Below are 26,566 nucleotides of genomic sequence, written 5' to 3'. Positions count from 1 at the left end.
GCCGATAAAATACTTTCATTTTTAAAAATGTGCTACTTTGGATGAAGACATCCCGCTGTAAAAACCTTCCTTTGACTGCCAATATGTCAACAAAATAAGAGCACAAAGTCCGGAAATGTATGCGAATACGCAGATTTTAACAAAAAGTCTGAAAACTTCCCTTTTAATGATTTTTATCCCCTAAGAATAAAACAACAAATTAAAAGAGGAGCTTTGTCTCTGATGTCTACTAAAAGAAATGTTCATGTGATCCTGCCAAAGGCTTTTCCCACACAATCAAACTTCTTTTTGCAACCAGTCGCTGCCCCCTGGTGGCCAGTAGAGAATGTTTAAGTCACTTCTGCTTTGGCTTCACTTTTCAGATCCGGAGGTTGCCGTCTTTTCAGAACTCTCATCCAAAAACTACCTTTTTGTTTTTTATTCCAATTTAATTTTTTTTTAAGATTTTTTTAACAAAGAAAAAGTATTATTATCATCAGTATTATTATTGTTTGAACGTTAGTATGACCCTGATCCGTTTTGGGGAGCTCTTATAGTTGATTCTCAACAGAAAACAGGAGAATGTTGAAATACTTTCCCAGAACATTTTCCTCTTCCACTTTCCAGTTTTGGAAAATCAACCAACCGTTTTCCAGGTTTCTCCAGGATAACATTCATGTTCCATAACATGATTTATGGATTTAAAATCCCTGACTTTTATGCCTCGACTTCGCTGTAACCGAGGAGATTGGAGGCCGGCTGTTTAAATGAAGTCTGGTTGTTTCTGATCAGCTGTGAATGTGTTGCACGAGTATTAAAGCCCGATGTGTCGTAGAGCTCCACTGTTGTCCAGAAACGATTACAAACACATCAGTGAGCCGCGGTGTTGCTCTGACAGGTTCATTCATCACCAGGCAACCAAACGTGGATTAATCCGCCGCTGAAAATAGTCCCCACCGTTTCCTCCTCCGTTTGATAACAAACTGCGGTGACCAGCTGTTCTAAGAAACGACTGATTCCCTTTTAAAAAGTTAAACTATATCTATATATATCTATGGTTTTTAAAAGGAACCAATGGGCTTGACAGGAAGTCAGAAAAGTCTTTCACATTAATGGCCTTTTCATGGGATTTGTTACGATGAGAGAAATCTAAAAACACTGCCAGTGTTTTTATTTTAACGGATCGCGTTTGTTCCTGAAGATCCAGGAGGAAAAGTCGCATCTAAAGAAAAAGGCAACAGTTATGTAAAAGACTTTTATTTTACAAAACAAAAGATGCAGGCCAGGGATTATTCTCTCGACCTCATGAATGACGGCACAGAATTAACCAAACAAAAAAAAAAGAAGCTCCGTAGGATTTACAATAAAAAGGATTTTATCACAAACGGAAATCCAGGGTCCCCCCCTCCCCAATCCCCCCCACCCAAGAGTCTCTTAGCGTCCGGTGGCGATCACGCTACTTCTTGGCGTATGTGATCTTCATGGCGCAGGTGGCGGTGATCCTGAAGCCCTGCAGCGCGTCTTTGGCCACGCCCGCCTGCGTGTCGCTCTCAAACTCCACGAAGGAGATGTCGTGTTTCCCCGGGACGAGCCGCACCTCTTTGAAACCCGGAAACCTGCAAGAAAACAAACAACCATCAACACAAACGTCCTGTAAAAGAGTAAAAGTCAGAAAGCGTGACGACGGTGAACTCACTGGTTGAACAGCATGGAGAGCATCATCTCATTGGTCTCTTCTGGCAGGTTGTTGAGGAACAGGATGTAGTTGGGCGGGTTGTCCGGCACCTGAGGGGGAGCAGCAGAGATCCGACGTCAGGAGGGGCAACAGCAGATTCATATTGTACTGTTCCAACGGCTTGGGTGGCATTTAACGCCGCTCTACGATGCTGTATTGATGCGTTGTGTTGTAGTGACCAGCAGGCGCCACCAGAGGCCTTCCAATCTGTCGTTGCCTTTAAAAGCTTATAGTTCTTATAGCGGGGTTTGCTTAGTTGTAGTTGTCCCACAAACCAGCTGTGGTCTTAGCAGGAGGAACGTAACCCAGACAGGTCAGACATTTATGTAAAAAAATTTAATAAATCGGCACTCCTATTTTTAATTAAAGGGCCTTTATTCATATAGGCCACAAAACCTTAAAAACACAACTTGGTTAATGTAGATTTTGTGAATCGACGTGACGTTCATCTCTCCCTGGACTCACTGAACGTCTCCGCCGCATTCAGAAGAGTTACATCCACCCAGTTTTAAAGTGTGGCTTGTAAATGTCTAATGTCTACAGTTTATTGCCTAAAAGCTGATATTGGTTCTAAAGAGTTTGATGGGCTGATTGATGACTCACCTGGACTGCATTGGAGTGTACAGGTGCTGCTGTTCCCTGCAGACAAGAAACACAAACAACAGCATCAACACCAAAAATCACTGACTTCATCTTTGCCGTTTGCGTGAGACGGCGACGACCAAAATGCTCGAGGCGTCGCCATGACGACACATCTTACACCCAGTCCGTGTTTGGAAGTGAGATTTTAAATGTGACTGATCGACCGCTCCGTCGTCTATACTTCCTGCTCAAGTCTCCTGATTTATTACTAGGCGGCTGATCCCGACCACGCTGCCCCCCCCTCCTCTGTTACTGATACATATTATCCTTCACACGCGCATAAAAATGACAAAAAAGATGAGTAATAAACTGTTTTTGGAATGTTTTTTCTCCCCGTTTTCTTATTACAGCTATAAATCTTGCTGTTAAGTGACAGTAATGTGTGAAGTTCAGTGATCCACACTTCATCACTTCAGCGGAGGAGGAGGAGGAGGAGGAAGCCGTGGAGTTTAAATGTGACTTGAAGTCGCTGTGAGACGTGTTGGTGTACGGCGGTGTCGTACAGTGTAGAAGGTTCTCCTACTGTTATTATTACGTTTTTGCTGCCTGGGAATCGACGGCGTGACTCTTTCCCCACGAGTTTATGATTAAAATAAAAAAAAAAGTTACGTTTCTTGGAAATAAGTTTAAATTTTAAAAAATGACCAAGATCCGGCCCACTCATTCGCTACGCATCATCGTTTTTTTTTTTCTGAGCTGATGATGAACTCAAGATTTAAATTGGTGCTTTCCTCCAATTATTTGTGTTGAAATTCTATTTGAAATCTGCTAATTGATGAGTTGTGAGGCCGTCTCGCTTCTTTCTCAAATCTGCTGAAAGCTGCACGTGTGAATTATCAATTTTTCCTCTTCAACCCAACTGTGACGAGAAAACCTCGTAATCCGTTTCACCGTCAGAAAACTGTAGAAGTTAAATAAAGACCTGAGGCGGGCAGAAACCGACGTCTACCTGGAGGGTTGGAGAATGGATTCAGAGATCTCTGCTTTGATAAATGATCAACTGTATTGATCTATACACAAGAACTGTGTTTAAGGATGCTTCGGTTTTCATTGAAGATGTGTGCTCCGTCTATTAAAAGGACCGGATGTTTTACAGCAGAACGATGACTGATGTTTAAACCCAAACTTGACGTTGCCGACAGACTCACCGCTGGTTTCTTCATCAGGCTGACCGCTGACGGCTCCTGAGCTTTCTTCTTCTTGTCCTTCTTCTTCTCCTTGTCGCCGTACGTGCCTTTCACTTTGGCGATGACCTCGGAGTCCGTCTTTGCGTACTGTATCCTCTGGAAAACAACACACAGCTGGAGTTAGACCGTTGTAGACAATTGATGTCAAGGATGGAAGCACTCAATACAGCCGAGAAGAAGAAAAAAAAGACCAGCGTGCGATGACATCATCGTCACTCCTACCATGGGCTTGTTGTAAAAGGGAAAGCCCTGCAGTTGCCTCAGCGCGTTGGTGGCGGCGGCGAGCTCTTTGAAGACGACGAAGGCCTGTCCTCTCATCTTCGTGGTCTTCATGGCCACGATTTCGATGATCTGCCCGAACTGAGAGAAGAGGGCGTAGAGCGAACGCTTCATCTCTGCAAGAGAAAGACGAGGAGCGGTTAAAAACACAAAAAACAAACTCATCACTTCTGACGATTTGCTTTTAAAACACTCCAAACATCACAGATAGATATTCTTCCAATAAAGATCTATGCTCCTTACCCTCGGAGAGCCTGCTAACTATTTTAAAACAAGGGGAGGAAATATGATAGATATAATCATTTCAAACAAGTTTCCTGCACATCCTACACCTCAACGTTTGGATGAAGACAGGAAACCGCCACCTGCACTCGTCTTGATCAGTCCGATTGAGGCTGCTATGAAAACCCAACTATGCAACAACAATGGTTTGTTACCAGAAAAGTTTCCACGTAACCATAGCAACTCGCTCTCACTCCTGGACATGGAGGAGAGGTGGAGACACCGACTGAGATCAGGTGCAGCCCTAACGGACGGGTGAACGGACGAGTGGAGAGAAGTAACAAATGCAGATGTTTCCACAGACTAAGCAACTGTTATGATTGGTCAATTTATTGATCAGAATATTAAACTAAAACAAGTTGATTTTGGTTTAATCGCTGAAGTTATTTGTTTAAGCAACAATTCTAAATGTTAACCGGTGTTACGCCTTCTTTGGCGTTGTTAAATAAATCCACCCTTCGAGCTCTCGGGAGCAAAATAAAATGCACACTCACCTTCTTTCTTGACTTTGTCGTTTATGTTGTTGATGTAGATGGTGTGGTTTGGTCGGATATCCATGGTGGCGTCTGGCGAAAAACAACAAGACAACATTGCTGAAATCTTTATTTATTTTTTTAAGCTCATCCTCACAGCTGATGTTCCTTCAATTATGGCTATTTTAACAGAGATAGTTGAGGTCCAACCCCTTTCCCTGTTACTCCCAGCTTTGTTACAAGCTGCATTATTGTACACTTGGAATAGTTTCGTCATTGTCATTTTATTTCTCGTCTTTTTCCACCTTGTGATTGTGTATTTTTGTTGTATATCGTGGTTTTTAACATCAACCTGCCAGGGACTACAGATGAAAACCCGTCTGAAAGATCAACTCTGGTACATTTATATGAGCTCGGCTTCCAGTTTCTTTCACTGTGACTGGTGATTTATTGTATTCTGGTTGAACCATTACACTACACCCTCATACAAAATAACATTTATAATGACGACTATTCTTACAACCTAAAACGCATGAAAGACTACACGAAAAAATAGATTACTCCCCTAAGACATCTGACTAACGCAAAACTAACAGTGTTATAATTTAATTTCCAATCTGAAGTGTTTTTTTTAACGTTTCAGTGATACGAAAATGCTCAGGCTAAGCTAATACTAGCATACGTTGGTTTAACGCAAGCTACACTCATTCACAATGTTAGCTTAGCAGCGGCTAGCTAGGCACCTAGCAAACGGTGCTTTGCTGTGGGGTTTTTTTAAAAGTCGAACTCTGGGATGAATATAATCAAGCGATATTTATCATCTGTACCGAGGATTGGGTTAAAAATGACAGGACTAAGCTGTGTAAAATGTTAAACTCACCTCACTCTCCACACCGCTCATATACAGGAAACACACTTCTGGCGCCGGTAACTGTGGCTGGCTGCCTTTAACGCGCTTTGACCTCTACCGCCACCAGCAGGCCTGGAGGAGAACTACAGTTTATTTATTTTTACACCTTGGGAAAAATGAGCCACAAAAGCTTGATTGTGTCCAGCCAGAGAGGACTACTCCATGTGTTTGAATGGCATTTCATGATTTTAGCTTGTAAAAAAAAAGTAATCTTAAACACAGAGAAACAAACCCACCATGTACTTCAAAGATACAAAGATCCCTCTGAGCAACAGTTGTTTCAGAGTCAAGTGTACAACAATGCAGGGCTGAATTAACAGGGAACATGTTGCTTCAGCAAAGCTCAAACTTCATTATAGAAATAGAAGGTTGGACTAGGGTTAGCACTATTGGAACTGGATCAGAGAATATCAGCTGGACATACTGATAAACCACAGTTGAAACCTCTTCAATCACTGATAACAGTGCAGAACAAGACAAACTAAATATCTAGAGCCCAATTACACCGCTGTGGTTCAATAATGATCGAGGGTCACTTATGCTTTTCTGGACTGTATTAAAAAAAAATCTTAATCTTTAAGTTCCAACAGTATTCTCCTCTGTCATGCAACACTGTAGGCACTAGGATTAGAATAGAATAGAATTACTTCTATTATTAAATCATATTTTTTCCCTCTTTTTCTCCATATAGTTGTTTAATTTGTTTTATTTATTTGTTTAAAATCAAGAGCAAATATATACATGTAATTTATTTTCTTTTATATTCATTTTTTTTAATTTTTAATTCTTATTCTTTCTTCCTTTTTTTGGTGTTGATTCCCCCCCCCCCCCATGTTTATAATCCTCTTTCTCCAACCACCCGCAGTGTGCTTTTTGTCCTCTCTTGGCTTCCGTACGGATGCAATGTTTTCATCAGCTGACGCTCCCCCGTTACTCGGCTTCTTTCTTGTGTCATTTGAGGGCTAACAAGCTAACAGGCTACTCAACGGCGACCATGGAGGCGAGCCGGTGCACACCGGGACGGCGACGCGCTGTCACCGGACAACGATAACGCCCCCCCCCCACTATCTTGTTCCAGTTAGTCCCCCTTGTACATTCCTCGATGCGAATCCCGCGGGTGGTTATCTCTGCGACTTTTGCCCCCTTTCCCCCGCCGTGTCTCCTCGACGCTAGCGGCTTACCCCGTTAGCTAATTGGCTCGTTATAAAGCAGAAGCGCCGCTCCCTTCGAGGCTAACGAACCCGACGGGACTGGACGGACATGTGCGATGGCATCGGTCCGGGTGGCTGTCCGGGTCCGGCCCATGAACAGGCGGTGAGTTGTGGTGGTGGTGGTGGGGGTTTGGCATTGGAAGCTAATGCTAACGGAGGTTAGCAGGGCTCGTGCAGATGTTAGCGCCGGTGACGTTTTGTTGTCTGTTGGTGTATTTAAATCACACGAGCGCACTCGGAAACACCTTTTCACACTGTTTTTTTTGCAACGTTATCATAATAGTGAAATGACGTCATACGCAGTGGATTGATTATGATATCAGCTTCAGGTTTGTGGTGGTCAGGTGTCCCATTTATAACATAATGAGGTCAGAAGAGTTCCTGAACCGAAGTGAAAGTACTGCGGAAATAACCCTACTTCCTTATTTACTGTTTATATGTGATGTTTTCTGGATTCATTGTTTATATTCTGCTGGATAGTTTAAATCTGCAGCAATGCATCATATTCCATTATTCTTATGCTTTTCATCCCTCAGTCTTAGCACAGATGTTTGAAAATCAACACATCTGGAGATGCATGATTTTTACTGGACAGGAAGGCTGTCATCTGGATGAGGGGTCGACCGATATATGGCTTTTTTGTCCAGAGGGGCCGATACCGATTTATCACTGATCTAGAAGACGGATATTTATTTATTTATTTATTTTTAAACTTAATTTTTATTTAGTTTTGGACACGGATATTTGAAACCAATATTTGAACATAAACTCTTGTCACAAAAGTTTGCTGAAATTCCTTAAAGCGTCTGTTTAATTCACAGAACCTCTCAACATGACCTGAGATCCGGCTCGGATCTTTGTCAGGGTTGGAATAAAGTAACATATTATTTATACATAATGGAAGGTGTGGTTCCTCAAAAACATAGTACTTAAAAAGAAAATGACAGTATGTATAAATATGGGTGTGTTTGTTAAAATATTCCGACCTGACGAAGATCGTTTGTTGGACTGTTTGTCACTATTGAGTGACGTTTTATAGACCAAACAATCAAGAAAATTAAAATAGTTAAAAACTCCGTTGACCCTTTAACACATTTCCTTGCATCGGTGTTAACTTATTGTAAAAAAACTGAGATTCTAGGTTGTTTGAAAAGTCTGGTACATTTATATGAGCTCATAGTAATTCACGTACACTGCCTCCTTTTAATTAAAAATAAAAATACAAAAATAAATACACTTGACACTGAAACAGTAGTCTGTTCCTGTTTAAATCTGCACACATTGTGATTTTTTTAAAACACTTTTTTAATTCTGTTTCTGCTTTAAATCAAACATGGAGACAAAACCCGACTAAACATACGTGTCGCCCTGCTGACACACTTCATGTTCGGTCGTGTGGATTTTATTGGTGTCGACCAGGTTTGTCTGGAAGCACGAAGGCGATCACCAGCTAACCAGCAGAGTTCATCTATATATACTGTATATATAACTAGGTTTCAACTGATATGGCTTTTTCAGGGCCGATACCGATTATTACTAATCTCAGAGACAGATCGATATTTCAAACCGATATTTGTCTGAAAAAAAAACACAAAATTCCTTAAAGCATAAATGAACGTGATCTGAACACAAAGAGTGCTGGGTAATGACTGATAACCATAAAAAAAGCTGAATATCGGTCGACCCATAATATTCAACAGTATCCAAATATTGACAATTCCTCCCATCAACTAATTGGGAGTGTTTTTTTTAAAATGTTTTAATCGTGATATAATCCTGGATCGTCTCTTCCCTGGTTGGACGTATATATTTTAAATTCTTCTTGGGAAACATTATTGTTGTCTTGCAGGGAGAAGGACTTGACTGCAAAATGCATCATCAAGATGGAAGGAACCAAAACCTCCATCACCAACCTCAAGGTAGTTTTTATCGATTTAGTTTTTCCCCCAAAGGAAGAGAACGTGGTTCAGACTGACGGTGATCTCTCTTCTACTTCCTGTTCTCCCAAAGATCCCCGAAGGCATCGCAGGTGATACGACGAGGGATCGAACCAAAACCTTTACGTACGACTTCTCCTACGACTCCGGGGACTGTAAGAGCTCCGCCTTCGTCTCCCAGGAAAAGGTAAGAAACAGTCTATAACGGGGGGGAGGGGGGGAGGGAAGAGAGGGAGGGAGGGAGAGGAGAGAGGGAGGGAGGGAGAGGAGAGAGGGAGGGAGGGAGAGAGAGAGGGAGGAGAGAGAGGGAGGAGAGAGGGAGGAGAGAGAGAGGAGAGAGAGAGGAGAGGAGAGAGGGAGGAGCGAGAGAGAGGGAGGAGGGAGAGGGAGGAGAGAGAGAGAGGGAGAGAGAGAGAGAGGGAGGAGGGAGGGAGTGAAAGAGGGAGGTGTGTGTGTGTGTGTGTGTGTGTGTGTGTGTGTGTGTGTGTGTGTGTGTGTGTGTGTGTGTGTGTGTTGTGTGTTGTGTGTTGTGTGTTGTGTGTTGTGTGTTGTGTGTGTGTGTGTGAGTGAGAGAGTGTGAGTGTGTGTCTTCACTTCCTGGTTTCTGGTTCTGCAGGTTTTTAAAGATCTGGGTCTGGACGTGCTGAAGGCGGCCTTCGAGGGCTACAACGCCTGCGTCTTCGCCTACGGCCAGACGGGCTCGGGGAAGTCCTACACCATGATGGGGAATCCAGTGAGACATGTTTGACTGTTCAGTGTTAACACAGATAAGAGATACGAGAGATTTCAAACCATCGATCCGTCTGCTCGCTGTCAAAACGAGACGCGAAACCACTTTTTCCAAATTACCAAAATAAATCAATGACATGATCACAGAGATGTGTGAAAGGTCAAAGGTCACATGAGGCGTCGTTGATATGTTTGGTCTTTGATCTGCAAAAAGGTCAATAATAAAGCTGCCGGCCGGCTCCTCTGACATCACAGGAGAGGAGAGTAGAAACACTTCACAGAGGAAATCACAGAAATATCATGAAAACGTGATTTTGAAGATGTTCAGTGATCACAGCTTTAAATCATTATAAAACACCGTCGATCTCACTGAAGTCTTTTTGTTGTGTGTTCGTGTCTTAGGGGGACGCCGGTCTGATCCCGAGGTTCTGTGAAGGTTTGTTCAGTCGCATCTCCGAGTCGACTCGATGGGACGAAGCGTCGTTTCGGACCGAAGTCAGGTGAGACCAGATTTCATCAGAGGGGGGAGGGGGGAGGGAGAGAGAGATACTGACTGTCCATTTGTCCAACTTAACTTGTCCCCTCAGAGTTTCATCCTCTTCAACAGCCTCATGTTGTTATTTCTGTAACCTGACTGTAAAGTTTGATTTCTGCTCCAGCTACCTGGAGATCTACAACGAGCGGGTGAGAGACCTCCTGAGGAGGAAGTCCACGCAGACCTACAACCTGAGAGTCCGGGAGCACCCGAAGGACGGCCCGTATGTCGAAGGTGAACTTTAAAAGAAATGCTGGACGGCCGTCTTTTTAGAAACGATTACCTTGAGGCGAGTTCCCAACATGTTTCCTCCCTGCTGGTCTCAGATCTGTCCAAACACCTGGTGCAGAACTACAGCGACGTGGAGGAGCTGATGGAGGCCGGGAACATCAACCGCACCACCGCCAGCACCGGCATGAACGACGTCAGCAGCCGCTCGCACGCCATCTTCACCATCAACTTCACGCAGGTCAGACTTCAGACCAAACCTTAAATATATAAAATCATAAATATAAAGCTTTTTATTTTTCCTCGTCGTGCATCGAAGCTTTAACCGCGAGCGTTCCTCCGCCGTCTCACGCCATCTCTCCGTCTCCTTCAGGCTAAGTTCGATGCCGAGATGCCGAGCGAGACGCTCAGTAAGATCCACCTGGTGGACCTCGCCGGCAGCGAGCGGGCCGACGCCACCGGGGCGACCGGCGTGCGACTGAAGGAAGGCGGCAACATCAACAAGTCGCTGGTTACCCTCGGCAACGTCATCTCTGCTCTCGGTCAGAAACGACCACCCGAACGCATTTTCAGTTTACGCTTGTTTGCCGCGTCGTCGCCCCCTGCTGACTGAAGGAGGCGTTGTTGTTTCTTCCAGCTGACATGACGCAGGACGGCGTGAACACCAACCTGAAGAAGAAGGCGGTGTTCGTTCCCTACAGAGACTCCGTGCTGACGTGGCTGCTGAAAGACAGTCTGGGGGGAAACTCCAAGACCATCATGATCGCCAGTGAGACGCACACATACCCAACACACACCGACGTTCAAACCCCAAAAACAAAATGCTTTCACTGAGAACAGCCAGACACACATCGGCTGGTTTACTACGGCGGGATGAACCCAAAATAATACTTTGTTGTGAGTTAACTGCGATGAACGGATAAAAGGAGGCTGAAATAACGAAGCGTCTTCGCACAAATTTAAAATCACGTGAATAGGTTGATTGATGAGGAAAAAGTGATAAAATGAAGTTTATATAAATGCACATTTGATCTGTGATTTTACAGATTGCAACACAATCTGGGAATTTAGTAAATGGTCTAAAAACAAGGTTTTATTATAAGTTATGTCTTTTACCTTATATTTAATCTCCATATCATATTTACTGCAGCTTTATATTTATATTGTTAGTTTATAAATACTAAGTTCATACGTAAGTTTCTTTTTTTTAAATCCAATTGCTTATTATTATTTTTGACGGATAACAATATGACTTGTGATTTTAGGAGGGAATGATGATTTTTTATCATTATTGTCATTTTCATTTAGAAACATTAAAATGATGATGCTTTTATTTGGGTCAAACAATATAACATAAACATATGTATTCTATACAAAATGTTGCATCTTATGCACTTTTTAAGTTGCAGTTGGCCTCAAGAACACAACCTTTATTCGTCCGTGGCGACGGAGACCCAGCTTTTGTTTTTGAGAATTAATAAAATTCCTTTTCTTTGCTCGCAGCCGTTTCCCCGGCCGACGTGAACTACGGCGAGACGCTCAGCACTCTGCGATACGCTAACCGGGCGAAGAACATCATCAACAAACCCACCATCAACGAGGACTGCAACGTCAGGCTGATCCGAGAGCTGCGGGCCGAGATCGCCCGCCTGAAGGCTCTGCTGGTTCAGGGCAACCAGGTAACCCCAAATCTGGGCACGGCTCTAAAGAAACACATTTTATTTTGGTGAATCTTTTTAACATCCTTTTCTGTGTTTCTGTGATTTCAGATTGCTCTCCTGGATTCGCCCACTGCTCTGAGCATGGAGGAGAAGCTGCACCAGAATGAAGCCAGAGTGAGTCTTCGTGTGGATTTTTAAACATTCCTGACCTTTTATTGTGACGCTCAGCTGACGTGTGTTGAGTTTGAGTCGTGGTTGAGTTTCTGTGTTTGTGTTCGCAGGTCCTGGAGCTGACTAAAGAGTGGACCAACAAATGGAACGAGACGCAGAACATCCTCAAGGTCAGTTTTGGTTATCGTGTGTGTTTTTAATTTGTCACCTAAAAACAAACTTGTTTGTAAATTTATATCTGACGTTACATGTTAGGTTAAAGCTGCAGTAAGTTTTTTTTATCAAAGACAATCTGTGGAAAAAAATAAATCAGGTTCCCATTTGCAAGATTCCAACACGCCGGAAAAACAACCAATCAGAGCCGAGGAGTCTCAGTTTAATATTTATCAAAAGTGACATTCCTTGTCTGTTTTACTCAATAAAGGCTTTCTTAGCTGAGTTATTTCTCACATCACAGTCTCGTATGCTGTCGGGATTTGAAGAAAATAAATAAGTTACCGTCTGCAGCTTTAATGCAAAGTGCACTTATCAAACATTTGAACAAATCTTATTTTTGCACATTAAGTCTGTTTCATGCTTTCCTATCCTTACATACAACTTTTTAAACATTTTTCTTATCGTAAACTTTGTATTCATGATTCTTGACTTTTGCAGCACTTTTCTTTTTCTCTCTCTGATCGTTATGGTAACCGTTATGTACTAAAACGCTGTGATAAATTGTACGTAACAATCCACCTGATTGTGACGCAGGAGGAGACTCTCGCTCTGAGGAAAGAGGGGATCGGCGTCGTGTTGGACTCGGAGCTGCCTCACCTCATCGGCATCGACGACGACCTCCTCAGTACCGGCATCATCCTGTACCATCTAAAGGTCAGAAACCACCTGCAAACAGCCTAAAAATTCTCTATTTATGACTCTTAACAGTTGTTTAACACCAACGTCGTCTCTGCTTATATCTGGATGGAAGATAGTGTTGTTCTGGTCTTAAGAGTTTTGAAAAAAAAACTCCTCTCGACCCTCCAGAAAGGAGAAAAACATTTGAAGCACGAAAGTAAATCTCAGTTTCACGTTGGAGACGCTCTCTAAAGTAAATTTCCCAGCCCAGAAATAAGTGCAGTGTTTTGTTCTGACTTCTAAACTTGTTTTATTTTTATTTGCTCCTCTCACGTCAGGAGGGACGGACGTACGTGGGCAGAGAAGATGCGTCCACAGAGCAGGACATCAGTGAGTTTGTCATACGAGCCTGTTCATTATCAACAACCACTTTAAACTAGGCTGAGAAGTGAAGCCAAAGCTGAAGTGCCTTAAACCTGCATTCTCTCTATTAAAAGTAAAGAAAATTAGAGAGAGAGAAAATTAAAATGCATCGCAGCTTTAAAAGTTGTTTTTCCTGAACCTCCTCTAGTAGATCTTTTATTTTTTTATGAGAGCTTATTATTTGTCTTCCTATGAAGCGTCTTCTCATCTCTTCTTTTCTACAGTAAAGTGGAGTTTGTGAGTATCATGCCTGTCTCTCCTGTGTTATTGTTGTCCTGCAGTCCTGCACGGTCTGGACCTGGAGAGCGAACACTGCCGGTTCGAGAGCCAGAACGGGAAAGTGACTCTGGTGCCGCTCGGCGGAGCTCAGTGTTCGGTCAACGGCGTTCAGGTGACGGTGCCGTCGCAGCTCAACCAAGGTGAGGGGCATCTCATCGGCTGTCTCTTCTCTTCTTCACGTGACGTCTTTAAAGGTGGATCTGTCCCGGGAGTTTTTAAGTTTGGGTTGCTGGTTGTGGTTCCAGGCGCCGTGATTCTGCTCGGCAGGACCAACATGTTTCGCTTCAACCATCCGAAGGAGGCGGCGAAGCTGAGGGAGAAACGGAAGGTGAGACTCCGTCTTTGAGATTTATGCTTCTCAAACTTTTTTTTTTTCACTCAAATTTGTATTGAAATTTAAATTGAATACATTATACAGCACAATATACTGTATATCATCATTTATTTAAATATTTCTTCAGCCAAGAACTCCCAATGACAAGTGCAAACATCTTTGGTAGTTTAAAACCTATATAAAAATGTAATTACTATGAAACAATATCTCAAGTACCCTGCAGTACTTCAAAGCCCCCCTTGGTGCACTAGTACCCCCCTCATTTGAGAAACGCTGCTTTAGAGAACCCGAGGATTAAACCGAACCTGCTGACCGACGAGGCAGTGATGTTGTTGACCTTTGACCTTTTCCTCCCAGAGCGGCCTGCTCTCCACCTTCAGCCTCTCTATGACGGACCTGTCCAAGTCCTGTGAAAGCCTGTCCACCGTGATGCTCTACAACCCCGGGTGAGTGGAACCGAACGCACATCAAGAGCTCCGGCTGCATGTGGTCGTCGGCTCAGACGCCCCTGTTTGTTTAATAAAAAAAAAAAAACGACAGTTTTAGGAAATGGAAGGGAAGGGAAGCTGAGAGCCACAGACAGGAAGCTGAGAGCCACAGACAGGAAGCCGAGAGCCACAGACAGGAAGTCACAGTAGTGTTGGATGGATTAACACATCGGCGGTTTTATTTGTTTTAAATTGATTTGTTGACAAAAAGGAAACATTTTTAGTTGTTACAATGTTCTAATAACACAGATTTGCTGACTCGCATCCAGACAAAATGTAATGAACTGATTTCTATGGTACTCGTGCTCCCCAGAGGATGAACCACCTCCCATTTTGACACCACCAGACGTCTCCTCTAGCGCCAGCTTCAAGTTGAACTGTCAGATGTTCCATATCTAATTGCCGGATTGTTCTGAATTTTCTCATAATTGTTAGAGGTCTCCAGAGGATGAACCCCCCCCCCCTTTCAGTCTTTATTGCCACCTTCAAGCCACGTGATTTAGAGCCTTTTGCTAAGAAGTTCAGCGACTGAAGGATTATTTTTCACACAGACGTAACGAGTTATGAACAGAACGTGTCCACTCAGCAGTTTGTTCTGTTACGTTATGAAACGCTCAGTTTCCTGTCGCCTGTGATTAACTGTCTCACCCCCGTCCTGTCGACAGTCTCCTCACTGAGAAGGGCCCCGTCTTCCTCAGGTAGACGCAGCCGTCCACTTCCTGTCTTAACTGTCACAAAGACGTGTTGACTCGTCCGGTGTCTCTCAACCCTAGAACCTCATTGTGGGTTTATTTAGTTTTTTTTATTATTTTGCACGTTACCTTGTTGCTGCTGCTTCTGTCTCCATTTTAACATCTGACATCACCTCACTTCATGTGTCGTTGCTTGACCTTACTGCGCTTCAGTAGTTGTGGTGTCCAATGTTTTAGTATGTGTGTGTGTGTGTGTGTTGTTTTTTTATTTTGAGAAGATTTAAGGAAGCTGATGAAGGTTTTTTCGTTTACAGGCTGGAGTTTGAGAGACAGCAGAGAGAAGAGCTGGAGAAACTGGAGCTGAAAAGGTGTGTGTGTGTGTGTGTGTGTGTGTGTGTGTGTGTGTGTGTGTGTGTGTGTGTGTGTGTGTGTGTGTGTGTGTGTGTGTGTGTGTGTGCGTGTGCGTGCGCGTGTGCGTGTGTGCGTGTGTGCGTGCGTGTGCGTGCGTGTGCGTGTGTGTGCGTGCGTTGCGTGCGTTGCGTGCGAGCCAGCTGTTAATTAGTGACGTGGTTAGCCTCAACGTTAGCAACAACTCTGGCTCAGGAACACTTAAGGTGGACTGGCCTTTAAGGTTGACCAGAGCTATTCTCCTCAGCTGCTCCTCTTGCTTAGCTTTTTTATTTTTTCATATTTTTTTCATATTTCTTTTAACTGTTTAAAACAAAGTTGGATGTTAAATTTGTCAGAAACGGCAACATGTTGTATTTTTAATTTGTTATAGTTACAAAGTGAAGATTATCTGATGGAAATAAAACAATTTTTCAAAGTTATTAGAACTTTAACAGCATTTGTATTTGTAGTATTTAGTAGTATTTTTGTAGTATTTGTATTTGGTCTGAATCAAAGTGTTATCGGTGTGCAAAAGTTAAGAGTTAATCTTGTAATCTTTATTTGAATACTAAAATTCTAAGGTTGAACTTTTCTCAAACCTTTTGTTGGCAGCAGAAGCGACAAAATATTGAAATATGTGTTGTTGCTGTAGGAGGCTGATCAAGGAGATGGAGGCGAAGCACCAGAGTGAGAAGGTGGAGCTGGAGCGCCTCCAGCAGGAGGTGGAGAGTCAGCGTAAGGAGTCTGAGGAGGTGCAGCAGCGGATCCTCCACCAGGAGGAGAGCCTCCGCCGCCGCAGCCAGGACATCGAGAGCCGCCTGCGAGACTTCCTCGCCGAGAAGGAGCGTTTCGAGGAGGAGAGGCGCTTGGAGGTCCACGGGGAGGACGCCCCGCCGCCGAAACAGCCGCAGAAGGGCGAGGGAGAGGAGGAGCCGGACGAGGAGCAGCGGTGGCAGCGGCGGCAGCAGGATGCCGCAGAGCAGACGGAGATCTACCGCGAGCTGGAGCGGCTGAAGAGGGAGCGCGAGGAGCAGAAGGTCCGCCTGGAGGCGGAGCGGCGGCGGCTGGAGGAGCAGGAGCGTGAGCAGCTGAGCCTGGTGGGGCGGCTGGAGGAGCAGCTCCGAGAGAAACACGAGGCCGCCGCCACCCTGCTGACCCGGGAGGACGCTGGCCGCCTGGAGGAGGAACGGCGAGAGTTGGCCGAGATCCGAGAAAAGCTCCTCCGCGCCAAAGAGACCGCAGAGCGGCCGGATGTGGCGGACGCCGGCGAGGAGGCGAGGTCCGCCCAGGCACGCTACACGGACTTCAAGGAGGCTCAGGTGAAGGAGCTGGACCAGCTGGAGGCGGGGCTCCAGCAGCAGAGGGAGCGCCTGGAGAAGGAGGTTGCCGCCGAGCGCAGCACACTGCTGCACCTCGCCCACGGCCTCAAAGAACGCCATCAGCAGCTGAAGGAGACGCAGGAGAAGGGGGCGCAGGACGCCACGGCCGTCGGCCAGGAGGAGCAGCTGGTCAAGCAGGCGGAGCACCGGCTGCAGTTCAAGGAGCGCCAGCTGGCCAGCGTGGCCGACGGCCTCCTGCCAGCGCTCGCTGAGGAGAAGCAGCGCGCCGCGGAGATGCTGGAGCGCTGCGGCGGCGGCAGCAACGGGAACTGCAACAGCCCGCCGGGCCTCGACAACACGCTGTTCCAGGTGGAGAAGGAGCTGGAGGACAAGGAGGAGAAGCTGAACCTGCACCGGCACGGCGCCCAGCAGCTGCAGCAGCTGCAGGAGACCTACGAGTTCACGGCCAACGTGGCGCGGCAGGAGGAGAAGGTGAGGAGGAAGGAGAAGGAGATCCTGGAGTCCAAGGAGAAGCAGCAGAGGGAGGCGATGGAGCAGGCGGTGGCCCGGCTGGAGAGGAGGCACTCGGCCCTGAGGCGCAGCGTCTCCATGGAGACGGAAGCCGAGGAGCCGAGGCACAAGAGCTCGAGCACCGGGAACCTGAGGACGGGGACCGAGCTGGACCAGCAGAGGTCTGAGCCCCTTTAATGAGACTGACATGCAATTCAGACTCTATCACAGTTACATCGTTATTCTGGCACTCAGTTTAGGATGAGATCCTTTATTACGACAGTGTTTTCGGGCCATGTAGGAAAAAATAACGGAGCCAAGAGGGGGGCAATTTTAGTGGGTTTATAAAGTAGCCGCAAATGTACCACTTTATAAACTCGCAAATTTGCCACTTTTTTCCAGGAATATTGCTGTAGAGTTATTTATTTATTTTTCTACAGTGGCCCTAATACGCCTTTGTACTCTATTGCCATTTGCATGTACTTTATAGGAATCTCCTTCTCCTCTTAAATTAATAAATAATGGAATAACTAAATAACAAATCACTTTTAAGTTGCTGAAACCAGCACATTTTTTGGTGAGGTATTTGTACAATAAACTGCTAATCTCTTAAATCCAGCTTGTTTGTGCCGACTCTGACATGTTGTTGTTGTTTTCCCGTCTAGAGTGGAGCGTGAGATCCAGAAGCTGAGACAGAGGATCAGCGAAGGGGAAGAAAACAACAGGACGCACTCCATCGGCAGCGACGAGAAGACGAGTTCCCCGGTCAGCCACATCCAGAGTCTGAACACTCTGCTGCCGCTGTCAGACGACCGGTACGAAATATTCACCTTTTATACTTTACAACGCTCTTGAATCGAGACCCAGGTCACATTTCATCCTGCTGTAACCTGCCTGCTCTCTCTGAGGGGATTTTAGGAAAATCACTACATAGTCAACGTAAAAGTGAAATGTTTTTACTTTTCTTGGGGCTTATTTTCTTTTACTTTTTTGTCCAGCATCTGATGTTAAGTATGTTTGAGTACCTAAAATGATGATGATGATGATGGTGATGGTGATCTGGTTTCTTGTTCACGTTGTCGCTAACGTCCGTGATCTGTTGCAGGATAAACGCGTACATCGAAGAGGAGGTCCAACGGCGGTTACGCAAGATGAATCTCCTCAACGGAAGCAGCAGCAACATGGATCTGTCTCTGTCCTGTGAATCTCTCAGGGTAAGAACCGCAGCGTCGGCATCTCTCACTTTATTAACTTTTAAACAACTCGGCATCCAAATCAGCTGTCAGTCATATACTGAAACACACACTCATAGGAGCATATTTCATATATACATACACACCCATGATTGTGTACAGGTCTATTCTTTATCACCTAAATGTAAAAAAATTAAAAATCAAATAAATAAACATTGACCGACATAAAAAAAATGTGAAGAAGTGCTTGGTGATAATTCAATAACATAATTAATCGTCTTTCAATGGCATCGTATTGTGCTGAAATCATATATTGAGATATCGTGATGCACAATTGCGTCGTGTAATAATAATATTCACTTAAATAAATTTAAATCTTTAATGAGAATCTAATGTAATGAGAGAATACGCAGCGTGTTTAATTCACACAAGAGTCACTAAAACCATGTGATTATTTCAAATAGACTATTTATTTTTTTAATTACCAGAACACACGCTATTTATCTGATTTTCATCGTATTTCAAAGCTTTTATCTGAAGACGTCAGCATGGACTAAATTATTATGGCAGTTGGCAAATCAAAATTGATTCTTTGGCTGATTAATAATTGATAAATAGTAATTGGTATTTGAAGTCCTAGGTTTTTGCACCAAATTGATAATTGTTGAGGTTCTGTGATCAGTTTGCACAAAATGTTCTATCCATTCTCAAATAACAAGAGTGTTGGCGTATTTCTCTCTTCAGTCGAGGTAAATGTCGGATCCGGCTGATCTCAGACCTTTTCTACCAACTCACTGCTCCACTGTTGGCCTCCACTCTTTATTTCTACTCTAAAATGTCCATCTGGCTCTGAAAAGTAAAGGGTGAATAAGAACCCGGCGGGTGGATATCGAAGCCTTTCTCTGTGTAGAACTGATATTTAGCTCTTTAACCCCACAGGAGGAGGAGGAAGCTAGTGACTGTAGCTCTGTTAGGTTAACAGACGAGGTAAGACCAGGACCCTCCTGATCCACATGAGACTTTCCCCGCTCCGTAATCTGCATGACTCCCCCAAACATGACTCTCCAACGACTCATTCGCACCTCTTATCAATCAGTTTGGTTTGTAGCTCCTTAAAATGGGTTCTTCTTCCACCTTCTTATTTCCTAATTTATCTTGGTTTTGGTTATTTCCCCCCCCTTTCTCCTCATCATGAAGTATAATTTACAACTTTGGGTTACGAATAAATAAAAAAACGTTGCTTGTTATTTTCAGATGAAGGATGAATAGTGTGTATTTGATATTTCATGAAACCGTGAGTTGATGTTAAGTTTCATCGTTTTCAGGACGATGAAAAGCTGCAAAACATTAATCCGAGGAGGTTTAAATACGAGGTAAGTAATCTAAATTATTAAATTATTTTAATTTCATCAACATTAAAAATCCAATCCTGCTTGATTATATGCCTGTTATTACTCAAATACATGGTAATAATTGTAAAAGAAACGTGCACGTTAATATAATTTTTAAAGAAAAGGTGAATGGGTTTCCATTTTAAGTCGTTAAAACACTTTTTTTCATTCAGTCATTGCAGTTTGGTTTGAGTTCTATTTTTGGCAACACAACATGAAGATTGAATTGGCAAATGTTGGTGATTTTGAGTATTTAGCCAAGTTCAGTATTTTGGTTGAAGGAAGCCCATTCTCTTGTTTACGATGTTAGCGAACTGTTGCATGGAAAGTTGACTAACGGGCAACAAATGCCTCAAAATGATCTCGCAGCCCCTCGTTACACACAACGTGGAATCAAATATGGGCGAAATAGTATTTGCAGATGCCTTTTTATCAGTCAATAAAGGTGTTTAAACCAGAAGCGTAAAAATAAAATGTCGGGGATCTGTAAAGACCATCCATCTATGGAAGTATAATTATTTGCAACTGCTACTTTACCCACTTTTGATGATAATACGTTTTCAAAAAGAAAGGTTGTTTTTTGTACACTTTCCTAATTTGCATGCCAAACCTTCACTGTTAATTTTTTAATCACTTACAACTCACCTGTGCACCTGGTGATGGAGGAGCTGTAATTCTCAATGGGGTGGATTATGGACTTCAGTGTAATTCAAAGAGCCTTCAGGTCCTTCTTGATGATGTAGTCATGGACTCCCCCCCCTTGTGCACACAGAAAGCCTGCGGGTTGCCGTCTAGCTTCCTGTCTGCCTCGGAGCTTGAGGGATACCGCCCTCCTCACATCCAGGAAAGCATGGTGGAAGAACCAGAAAACAACCTCTTAACACTTCACGGAGAAGGAAAACTAGAATCCACAACTGAAGTGTCGATTGAAAAAGAAGAAGTGCCTTACAAAGATGATGACGAACACACTTGGTGGCCGGGAGTGAAAATCCCTCTCAGAGTCGGCCGCGATGTTTGTGAACTTGATCATGGCGACGTTGGACAATACAAGTTGCATGTCGCCTCTACGAACACAGAGACCAACAGAATTGATGAAAACGAGAATATCACCGATAAAAGAAGAAACGATTCTTCCGTCTCTGTTCCTGATGATGAAGATGCACCAAGCAAGCGCCAAACATGTGACCCGGGAAGAGTGAAAGACGCAAAATCTTCCAACGATCAATCATCAAAGTTGCAGAACTCCGCCAACGGTTACATCAATTCCACACAGGAGTTGAAGGAATCTGTTAATGTTCAAATAAAAGAAGAGAGGCACACAGGAAATGAGAACATGGCGGCCAACAGGAGCTATGTTTTAGGGTATTATGCAGGAAAGCTGTCCGACGCGTATAAAGATGCTGGTAGAATGCTACAGGGCACGCGGGACATGATCCGAAATGTACGAGTGGGCGATGTGAAGGTTGTACTCTCTCAGTACGTGACCATGATGTCCAAAGAGCTGCCACTGATTCATCAGATGTATCTTAAACCGGAGCCGGAAACCTGCACCCTTGCAGAAGACAAAGTCAGTTTGGCTGGTCTGTCAAGGGATCGCGCCCTTAGACTTCCTCAGAATTGTGGCTTGTCTGCCATCCAGGGCTTCTCGGGATGGCCTCCAGGCTCCGTGACCTCTCTGAAAAACACGTGTCCTGAAGTGTTTTATCAGAGGCTGGTCCAGCTGCCGCCAGCCTTGTCTCAGCTACAGTCCCTTCCATCCCAGAAGATGCTCGAAAAATTGGAATCTCTGGCTCCTCGGCCAAGAGTCGACAAGCTTTTGAGCATCTTCTGGCTCAAAACTGCCGACAGTCGGCAGCCGATCCCAAAGCCCGGGTGCTTGCTTTTGTCAGAAAAGGACATTATGGTGCTGTCGAGTGAAACAAATTACAGTGACACCCTAGCCATTTGTCACCGTTTTAATCTCCAGGAAATCAAGAAAGTCCAGATTAGCTTGGCAGGGCAGCATGTCCGCCTGATTGGCTGTGCCGAAGACCTCATATTGGTAGTTTTTACCCACAGCAAAGAGCTTACCCAGGACTTCTGTAAGGCTTTACTGAAGGTTTCTTCTCCTGAGAAGTTCTCTGAAGGGACCGAAGACCATCCATTACTCTCTGATGACCTCATGGTACTCTCTCTGGATTGGATGTCGAGCGTCCCTGACATTGTCCTGGACAACGGCCTTCACGTCACCTCCAGATTCAAGCGGGTCCTCGCAGACCTGCTCTACATTGTCCACGGGAACATGGACGGTCCTGGCAAACCTTCTCTGGCGCACATTTGCCCTTTGCTCTACACCAGCGTTAAGGTGAAGAACTCCACCCGCGTGCAACAGGACGCCATCTTTCAGTTCCTGCTGACGGACACTCACGTGGCTCTTCTCCGGGAAGACGGCGTCTTTCACCCGGTGCCGCAGGGCTCCAGTCTGGTCCCTGCCCGGCCCCAGTTTCAGGGACTCGAACTCCGCAAGCGTTCAGACGTCCGATACCTGCTCGTGAGGAAGGACGACAACTGCCTGGTTGTCGACATCGTGTTTAGAACTCACAAACCAAAAACTGGAGAAAGGAAAGCGGAGTCCGTGCGAGGCTCGGCTGCAGGGCCTTTGGTCCCGGATCCCAGGAGTCCATGCTTCTCCTGGAAGTTATCTTTTGGTTGCACTTCAGAAGCCGTGAACTTAATAAACCATCTGTGTACCTGACTTTCACCTGGATTCACTCACAAAAAAAGAGATTAGAATAAATAATCAGCCAGTCCACCTCATTTATTTATTTTTTTAGGATCTGTTAAATAACTTACTGCAGTTTGATGGAGAAAATAAAGGGTTCAGAGATCATGTCTGGAAAGGTGATAAATAAAGTCAAACGGACGCATCCAAAACTATTTTTACAACATTTTAAAACTTTTTAAATGTCTGTTATTCAAATACAAATTTGTGATTTAATATTTTTTTGGCACAAAGTCCTAAAGATTGAGAAGAAGTAGCACAGATCATGACATTTCTGTAGTTTATATGCGATCAGAAGAAATGAGTGAAGATACAGTATTATAGTAATCTTGAATACTGTTTTTAGTGGATTATTCCTGATTGATTTCGGTTCAAAGGGAAAATGTCGATTGTCATTTAATTGCACAGTTTAGTGAAAAATGTTGCAGCTTGCACTTTAAGAAAAATGACTGAGCTGACAGCTTGAAGAAAATGGGAAGATTTGTTGTGATGTGATTAACAGATGAAATATGATTGTGTATGTATTTAAAGTAATGTGTAATGTGCCTTGACATAATGACAGTGAGTACATGTTGATTGCATAAACAGGATAATAAAGATTGAACTTTCCATCGTTCTTATTGACTTATTGATTATATTTGGCAATCCTAGTAAATCATTCTCAAATGAAGATCAAGAAATTGATTAATGAAATGTTTTTTCCTGAGTCAACCCCTTTACTCTCCACCTCCTCTCTTCTTGTCTCTTCCTGTCGTTGTGACTTCCTCCTCAGCATCTGGTCTGCCGTCCCTTCGGGATGAGCGCCGACGGCCTTCAGGAGCCCATTAAACTGAGCATTCCTCGCTACGTCCTCCGCGGGCAGGGGAAGGACGAGCACTTTGAGTTCGAGGTGAAGGTGAGTTGACCTTCAAACTGTCATTCTCTCTGCTGGCCACCAGGGGGCGACTCCTCTCTGGTTGTATAGAAGTCTATGAGAAAATGGTCCTACTTCTCTCTGCTGGCCACCAGGGGGCGACTCCTCTCTGGTTGTATAGAAGTCTATGAGAAAATGGTCCTACTTCTCTCTGCTGGCCACCAGGGGGCGACTCCTCTCTGGTTGTATAGAAGTCTATGAGAAAATGGTCCTACTTCTCTCTGCTGGCCACCAGGGGGCGACTCCTCTCTGGTTGTATAGAAGTCTATGAGAAAATGGTCCTACTTCTCTCTGCTGGCCACCAGGGGGCGACTCCTCTCTGGTTGTATAGAAGTCTATGAGAAAATGGTCCTACTTCTCTCTTGATGTATTATCTCAGTAAACATTGTAAACATGAGTTTATGGTCTCAATCTCTAGTTTCAAGTCTTCTTCAATCCAGCATGATGTTCATTTAGTACATTATGGTCCATTTAGAGTCCACCAGACCAGAAAGCAGGGGATGCTTTAGGGGGCGGGGCTTACCTGCTGATTGACGGGTCCAATGCTAGTTAGCTACTAAGATTAACTTGACGGCTTCAACAGCAGAATCCAAAACGCCACATTCAAGGCTCTAAAACATAGTCCAGAAAGCAATGAGTGACATCACCACATCGGCTTCCTATTCACACTGACAGCTTTTGAGTGTAACGACTTGTGATCTTCTCCTCGATCAGATCACTGTGATGGATGAGACGTGGACCGTGTTCAGACGTTACAGTCGCTTCCGGGAAATGCACAAGAGCCTGAAGTCAAAATATCCAGAGGTGGGGAGAGACCAGTTGGATGCACTTTTGGGGGGTGTCGTTATGATGTCACTGACTCTGTGTGTGTGTGTGTGTGTGTGTGTGTGTGTGTGTGTGTGTGTGTGTGTGTGTGTGTGTGTGTGTGTGTGTGTGTGTGTGTGTGTGTGTGTGTGTGTGTGTCTGTGTGTCTGTGTGTCTGTGTGTCTGTGTGTCTGTGTGTGTGTGTGTGATATGCAGCTGGCAGCTCTTGAGTTTCCTCCCAAGAAGCTGTTTGGAAACCGAGACGAGCGGATGGTCGCTGAGCGCCGGAATCACCTGGAGGTAAGAGACATCTTCATACGCTTGTTATCCCACTCGTAAGACGGAGGTCTTGAACGTTTTCAGGCCAAGGACCCCCAAGGCCTGTAGAGACCGGGTGGAGGGACCCCCTAATATAGCGTATAATGTTCCTTATTAAACAATAATAATGTGTAGTGCAGCCTATAGTTCCATGTATAACAGTACTAAAATAATAATTGTTGACAGATTCATATCTTAATTCTATTTTAATCACAATTTCTCAACATAATATTAAACAAACAGGAAGATTTCTATTTGCTTATTATAGGTTGTATTCATGTTGAGGTGGGGTTTTTTTTGGACATATTTAATTTTTTGGAAGAATAAAAGGGATCAAATCCTTTGGGGGCCCCCTGCAGTAACTCTGCGGACCCACTAGGGGTCCCGGACCCCCTGTTGAAGGTCTCTGGATGTGGGAGTTCACTCTGCTCGTCTCTTTTTGTCGCAGCGTTATCTGAGGAACTTGTTCCGGGTGATGCTGTCGTCCTCCAGCTCTCCCCTCCGAGCCGACGCAGACCTCCATCTCACCAAACACGCCGTCTGCGAGTTCTCGCCGTTCTTCAAGAAGGGCGTCTTCGAGTACAGCAGCCACGGCACCGGCTGACCCCACTCACCAAAGTACTTTTCTCTTACAAAAAAAAAACTAAACGGGAGAAACTGCTCGGTGCCTTTTTTCCCTCCGGGTCCTGAACTCGGGAGAATCGCCTCCGAAGGTCGACAAAGGGAAAAACTTGCAGGTCAGTTTTCTCTTCGTCCCGTGAGACGAACATCTCCGTCTAGAAACTTTATCGTGAATGTTTAAAAGTAGGAAATTCAGCACTTTTGATTTCTACGACACAGCAATAAACAGGCTATATTAACTAATCTACATGCAGCTATTATATTTATGGCAACGCCCTCCTGTGGTGAAGTAGAACTAAGACATTAACACTGCCATCAGCGAAAACAAAACGTCATTTATAAAAAGCAAAATGCCAAAAAACGCTTCCTACACGTGAAGTTTCGCTGTTTTAATAGCATTATATACAGAATATCTTTGGACTATTTCCTTTGACACTAAACAATCAGCGCAACACGAGATGAAGTTCACACTTTCATCTTCAGAAAATCATCTTGTAAATTGACCAACATCATACGTGTAATTCATGGTACGAAGTTCAAAACTCAAATTTCCTCCCGATAAATTTCTCTCTCCGTTATGAAAAAGTCCTCCACTTTCCACTTTGACGTCACCAGCGCTTTTTCTGAAAAGTTCGGAGATTTTCCAATTTAAGCGTTTGGAGCTTCTGCGAAAAAAAAAAAAAAAGAAGTTTGTTTTTGGAGAGATTTCCTGAAGTGTGAGCTAGGAAGAACCGTCGCCATTACTAACGTCCTTTTATACAACTGCAAACTTCTTTGAAGTAATTGAAGCGTTTCATTGGTCGACACAGGAGATGATGTCATTCAATTTGTCACAAATCCCAAAGACTGTTACAGTGCCACGCATTTCTCAAAGTTGCCACTTGAACCTTAAAAAGACATGTTGGGATTTAGGAGTGAGCGTTCGTCGTTATGTTCCCCCGTTAGAACTCCTCTGTGCTGAAATAATTCATTTTTCTCTAATTTACGTCAGACATTCATGCTTTTAAACAACAGCAAAATCATTCAAATTAATTTCTGTGGGTGTTTGAAGAGAATGTAACATTTTTCAGGACAACAGGAATCATAGGAAACATTCAAACATTATTCATGCGATGTGAATATTTTTGTCACATCGTCAACTCGACGATATTTATTCCAGAGCTGATTTAGTTTATTCTAGAAGTCTTCCGGAGCGTCACTTCTGCGTCGGCAGCTGTTTGAACACGGACTGCTTTTCTTCATAAGCCATACTGTGTAAATATATAAAGTGTAAATGTTGATGTGCATAGTTTTTTCTATACTTTATGCTTGTATGCAATGTAAACGATTGACATTGA

The 26,566-nt window shown here is 44.1% G+C and overlaps 3 protein-coding genes across 3 annotated transcripts; 2 read left to right on the top strand and 1 right to left on the bottom strand.

The window, feature by feature from the left end:
- Positions 1-1,388: 1,388 nt before the first annotated feature.
- snrpb2 (small nuclear ribonucleoprotein polypeptide B2) lies at positions 1,389-5,526 on the bottom strand. The gene is made up of 7 exons (XM_084006307.1): positions 5,458-5,526; positions 4,599-4,670; positions 3,766-3,938; positions 3,505-3,639; positions 2,318-2,353; positions 1,676-1,764; positions 1,389-1,595 (listed from the first exon to the last, which is right to left on the bottom strand). Exons 2-7 carry the CDS (start codon positions 4,660-4,662, stop codon positions 1,436-1,438), a joined length of 657 nt encoding a protein of 218 aa, XP_083862433.1. The 5' UTR covers positions 4,663-4,670; positions 5,458-5,526; the 3' UTR covers positions 1,389-1,435.
- A 905-nt stretch (positions 5,527-6,431) lies between these two features.
- kif16ba (kinesin family member 16Ba) lies at positions 6,432-25,256 on the top strand. The gene is given in 27 exon segments (XM_084006311.1): positions 6,432-6,801; positions 8,548-8,698; positions 8,700-8,822; positions 9,252-9,368; positions 9,767-9,864; positions 10,024-10,133; positions 10,226-10,368; positions 10,501-10,669; positions 10,765-10,896; positions 11,631-11,806; positions 11,897-11,962; positions 12,070-12,129; positions 12,710-12,829; positions 13,132-13,183; positions 13,498-13,635; positions 13,741-13,823; positions 14,187-14,275; positions 14,983-15,015; positions 15,324-15,377; positions 16,052-17,410; positions 17,894-18,043; positions 18,334-18,442; positions 19,747-19,794; positions 23,346-23,468; positions 24,201-24,290; positions 24,507-24,590; positions 25,057-25,256. Coding segments are annotated over 27 exon segments (4,080 nt in total). The 5' UTR covers positions 6,432-6,754; the 3' UTR covers positions 25,213-25,256.
- LOC311011390 (uncharacterized protein) lies at positions 21,442-23,332 on the top strand. The gene is made up of 2 exons (XM_084006304.1): positions 21,442-21,558; positions 21,626-23,332. The coding sequence occupies exon 2, from the start codon at positions 21,713-21,715 to the stop codon at positions 22,544-22,546; it is 834 nt and encodes a 277-aa protein (XP_083862430.1). The 5' UTR covers positions 21,442-21,558; positions 21,626-21,712; the 3' UTR covers positions 22,547-23,332.
- Positions 25,257-26,566: the final 1,310 nt, after the last annotated feature.

The sequence above is a fragment of the Eutrigla gurnardus genome (genome assembly GCF_963514095.1).
Source record: "Eutrigla gurnardus genome assembly, chromosome: 3".
Lineage (NCBI taxonomy): Eukaryota > Metazoa > Chordata > Actinopteri > Perciformes > Triglidae > Eutrigla > Eutrigla gurnardus.
Note: the sequence above shows the minus strand (reverse complement) of the source record. Positions and strands in the feature narration are given on the sequence as shown.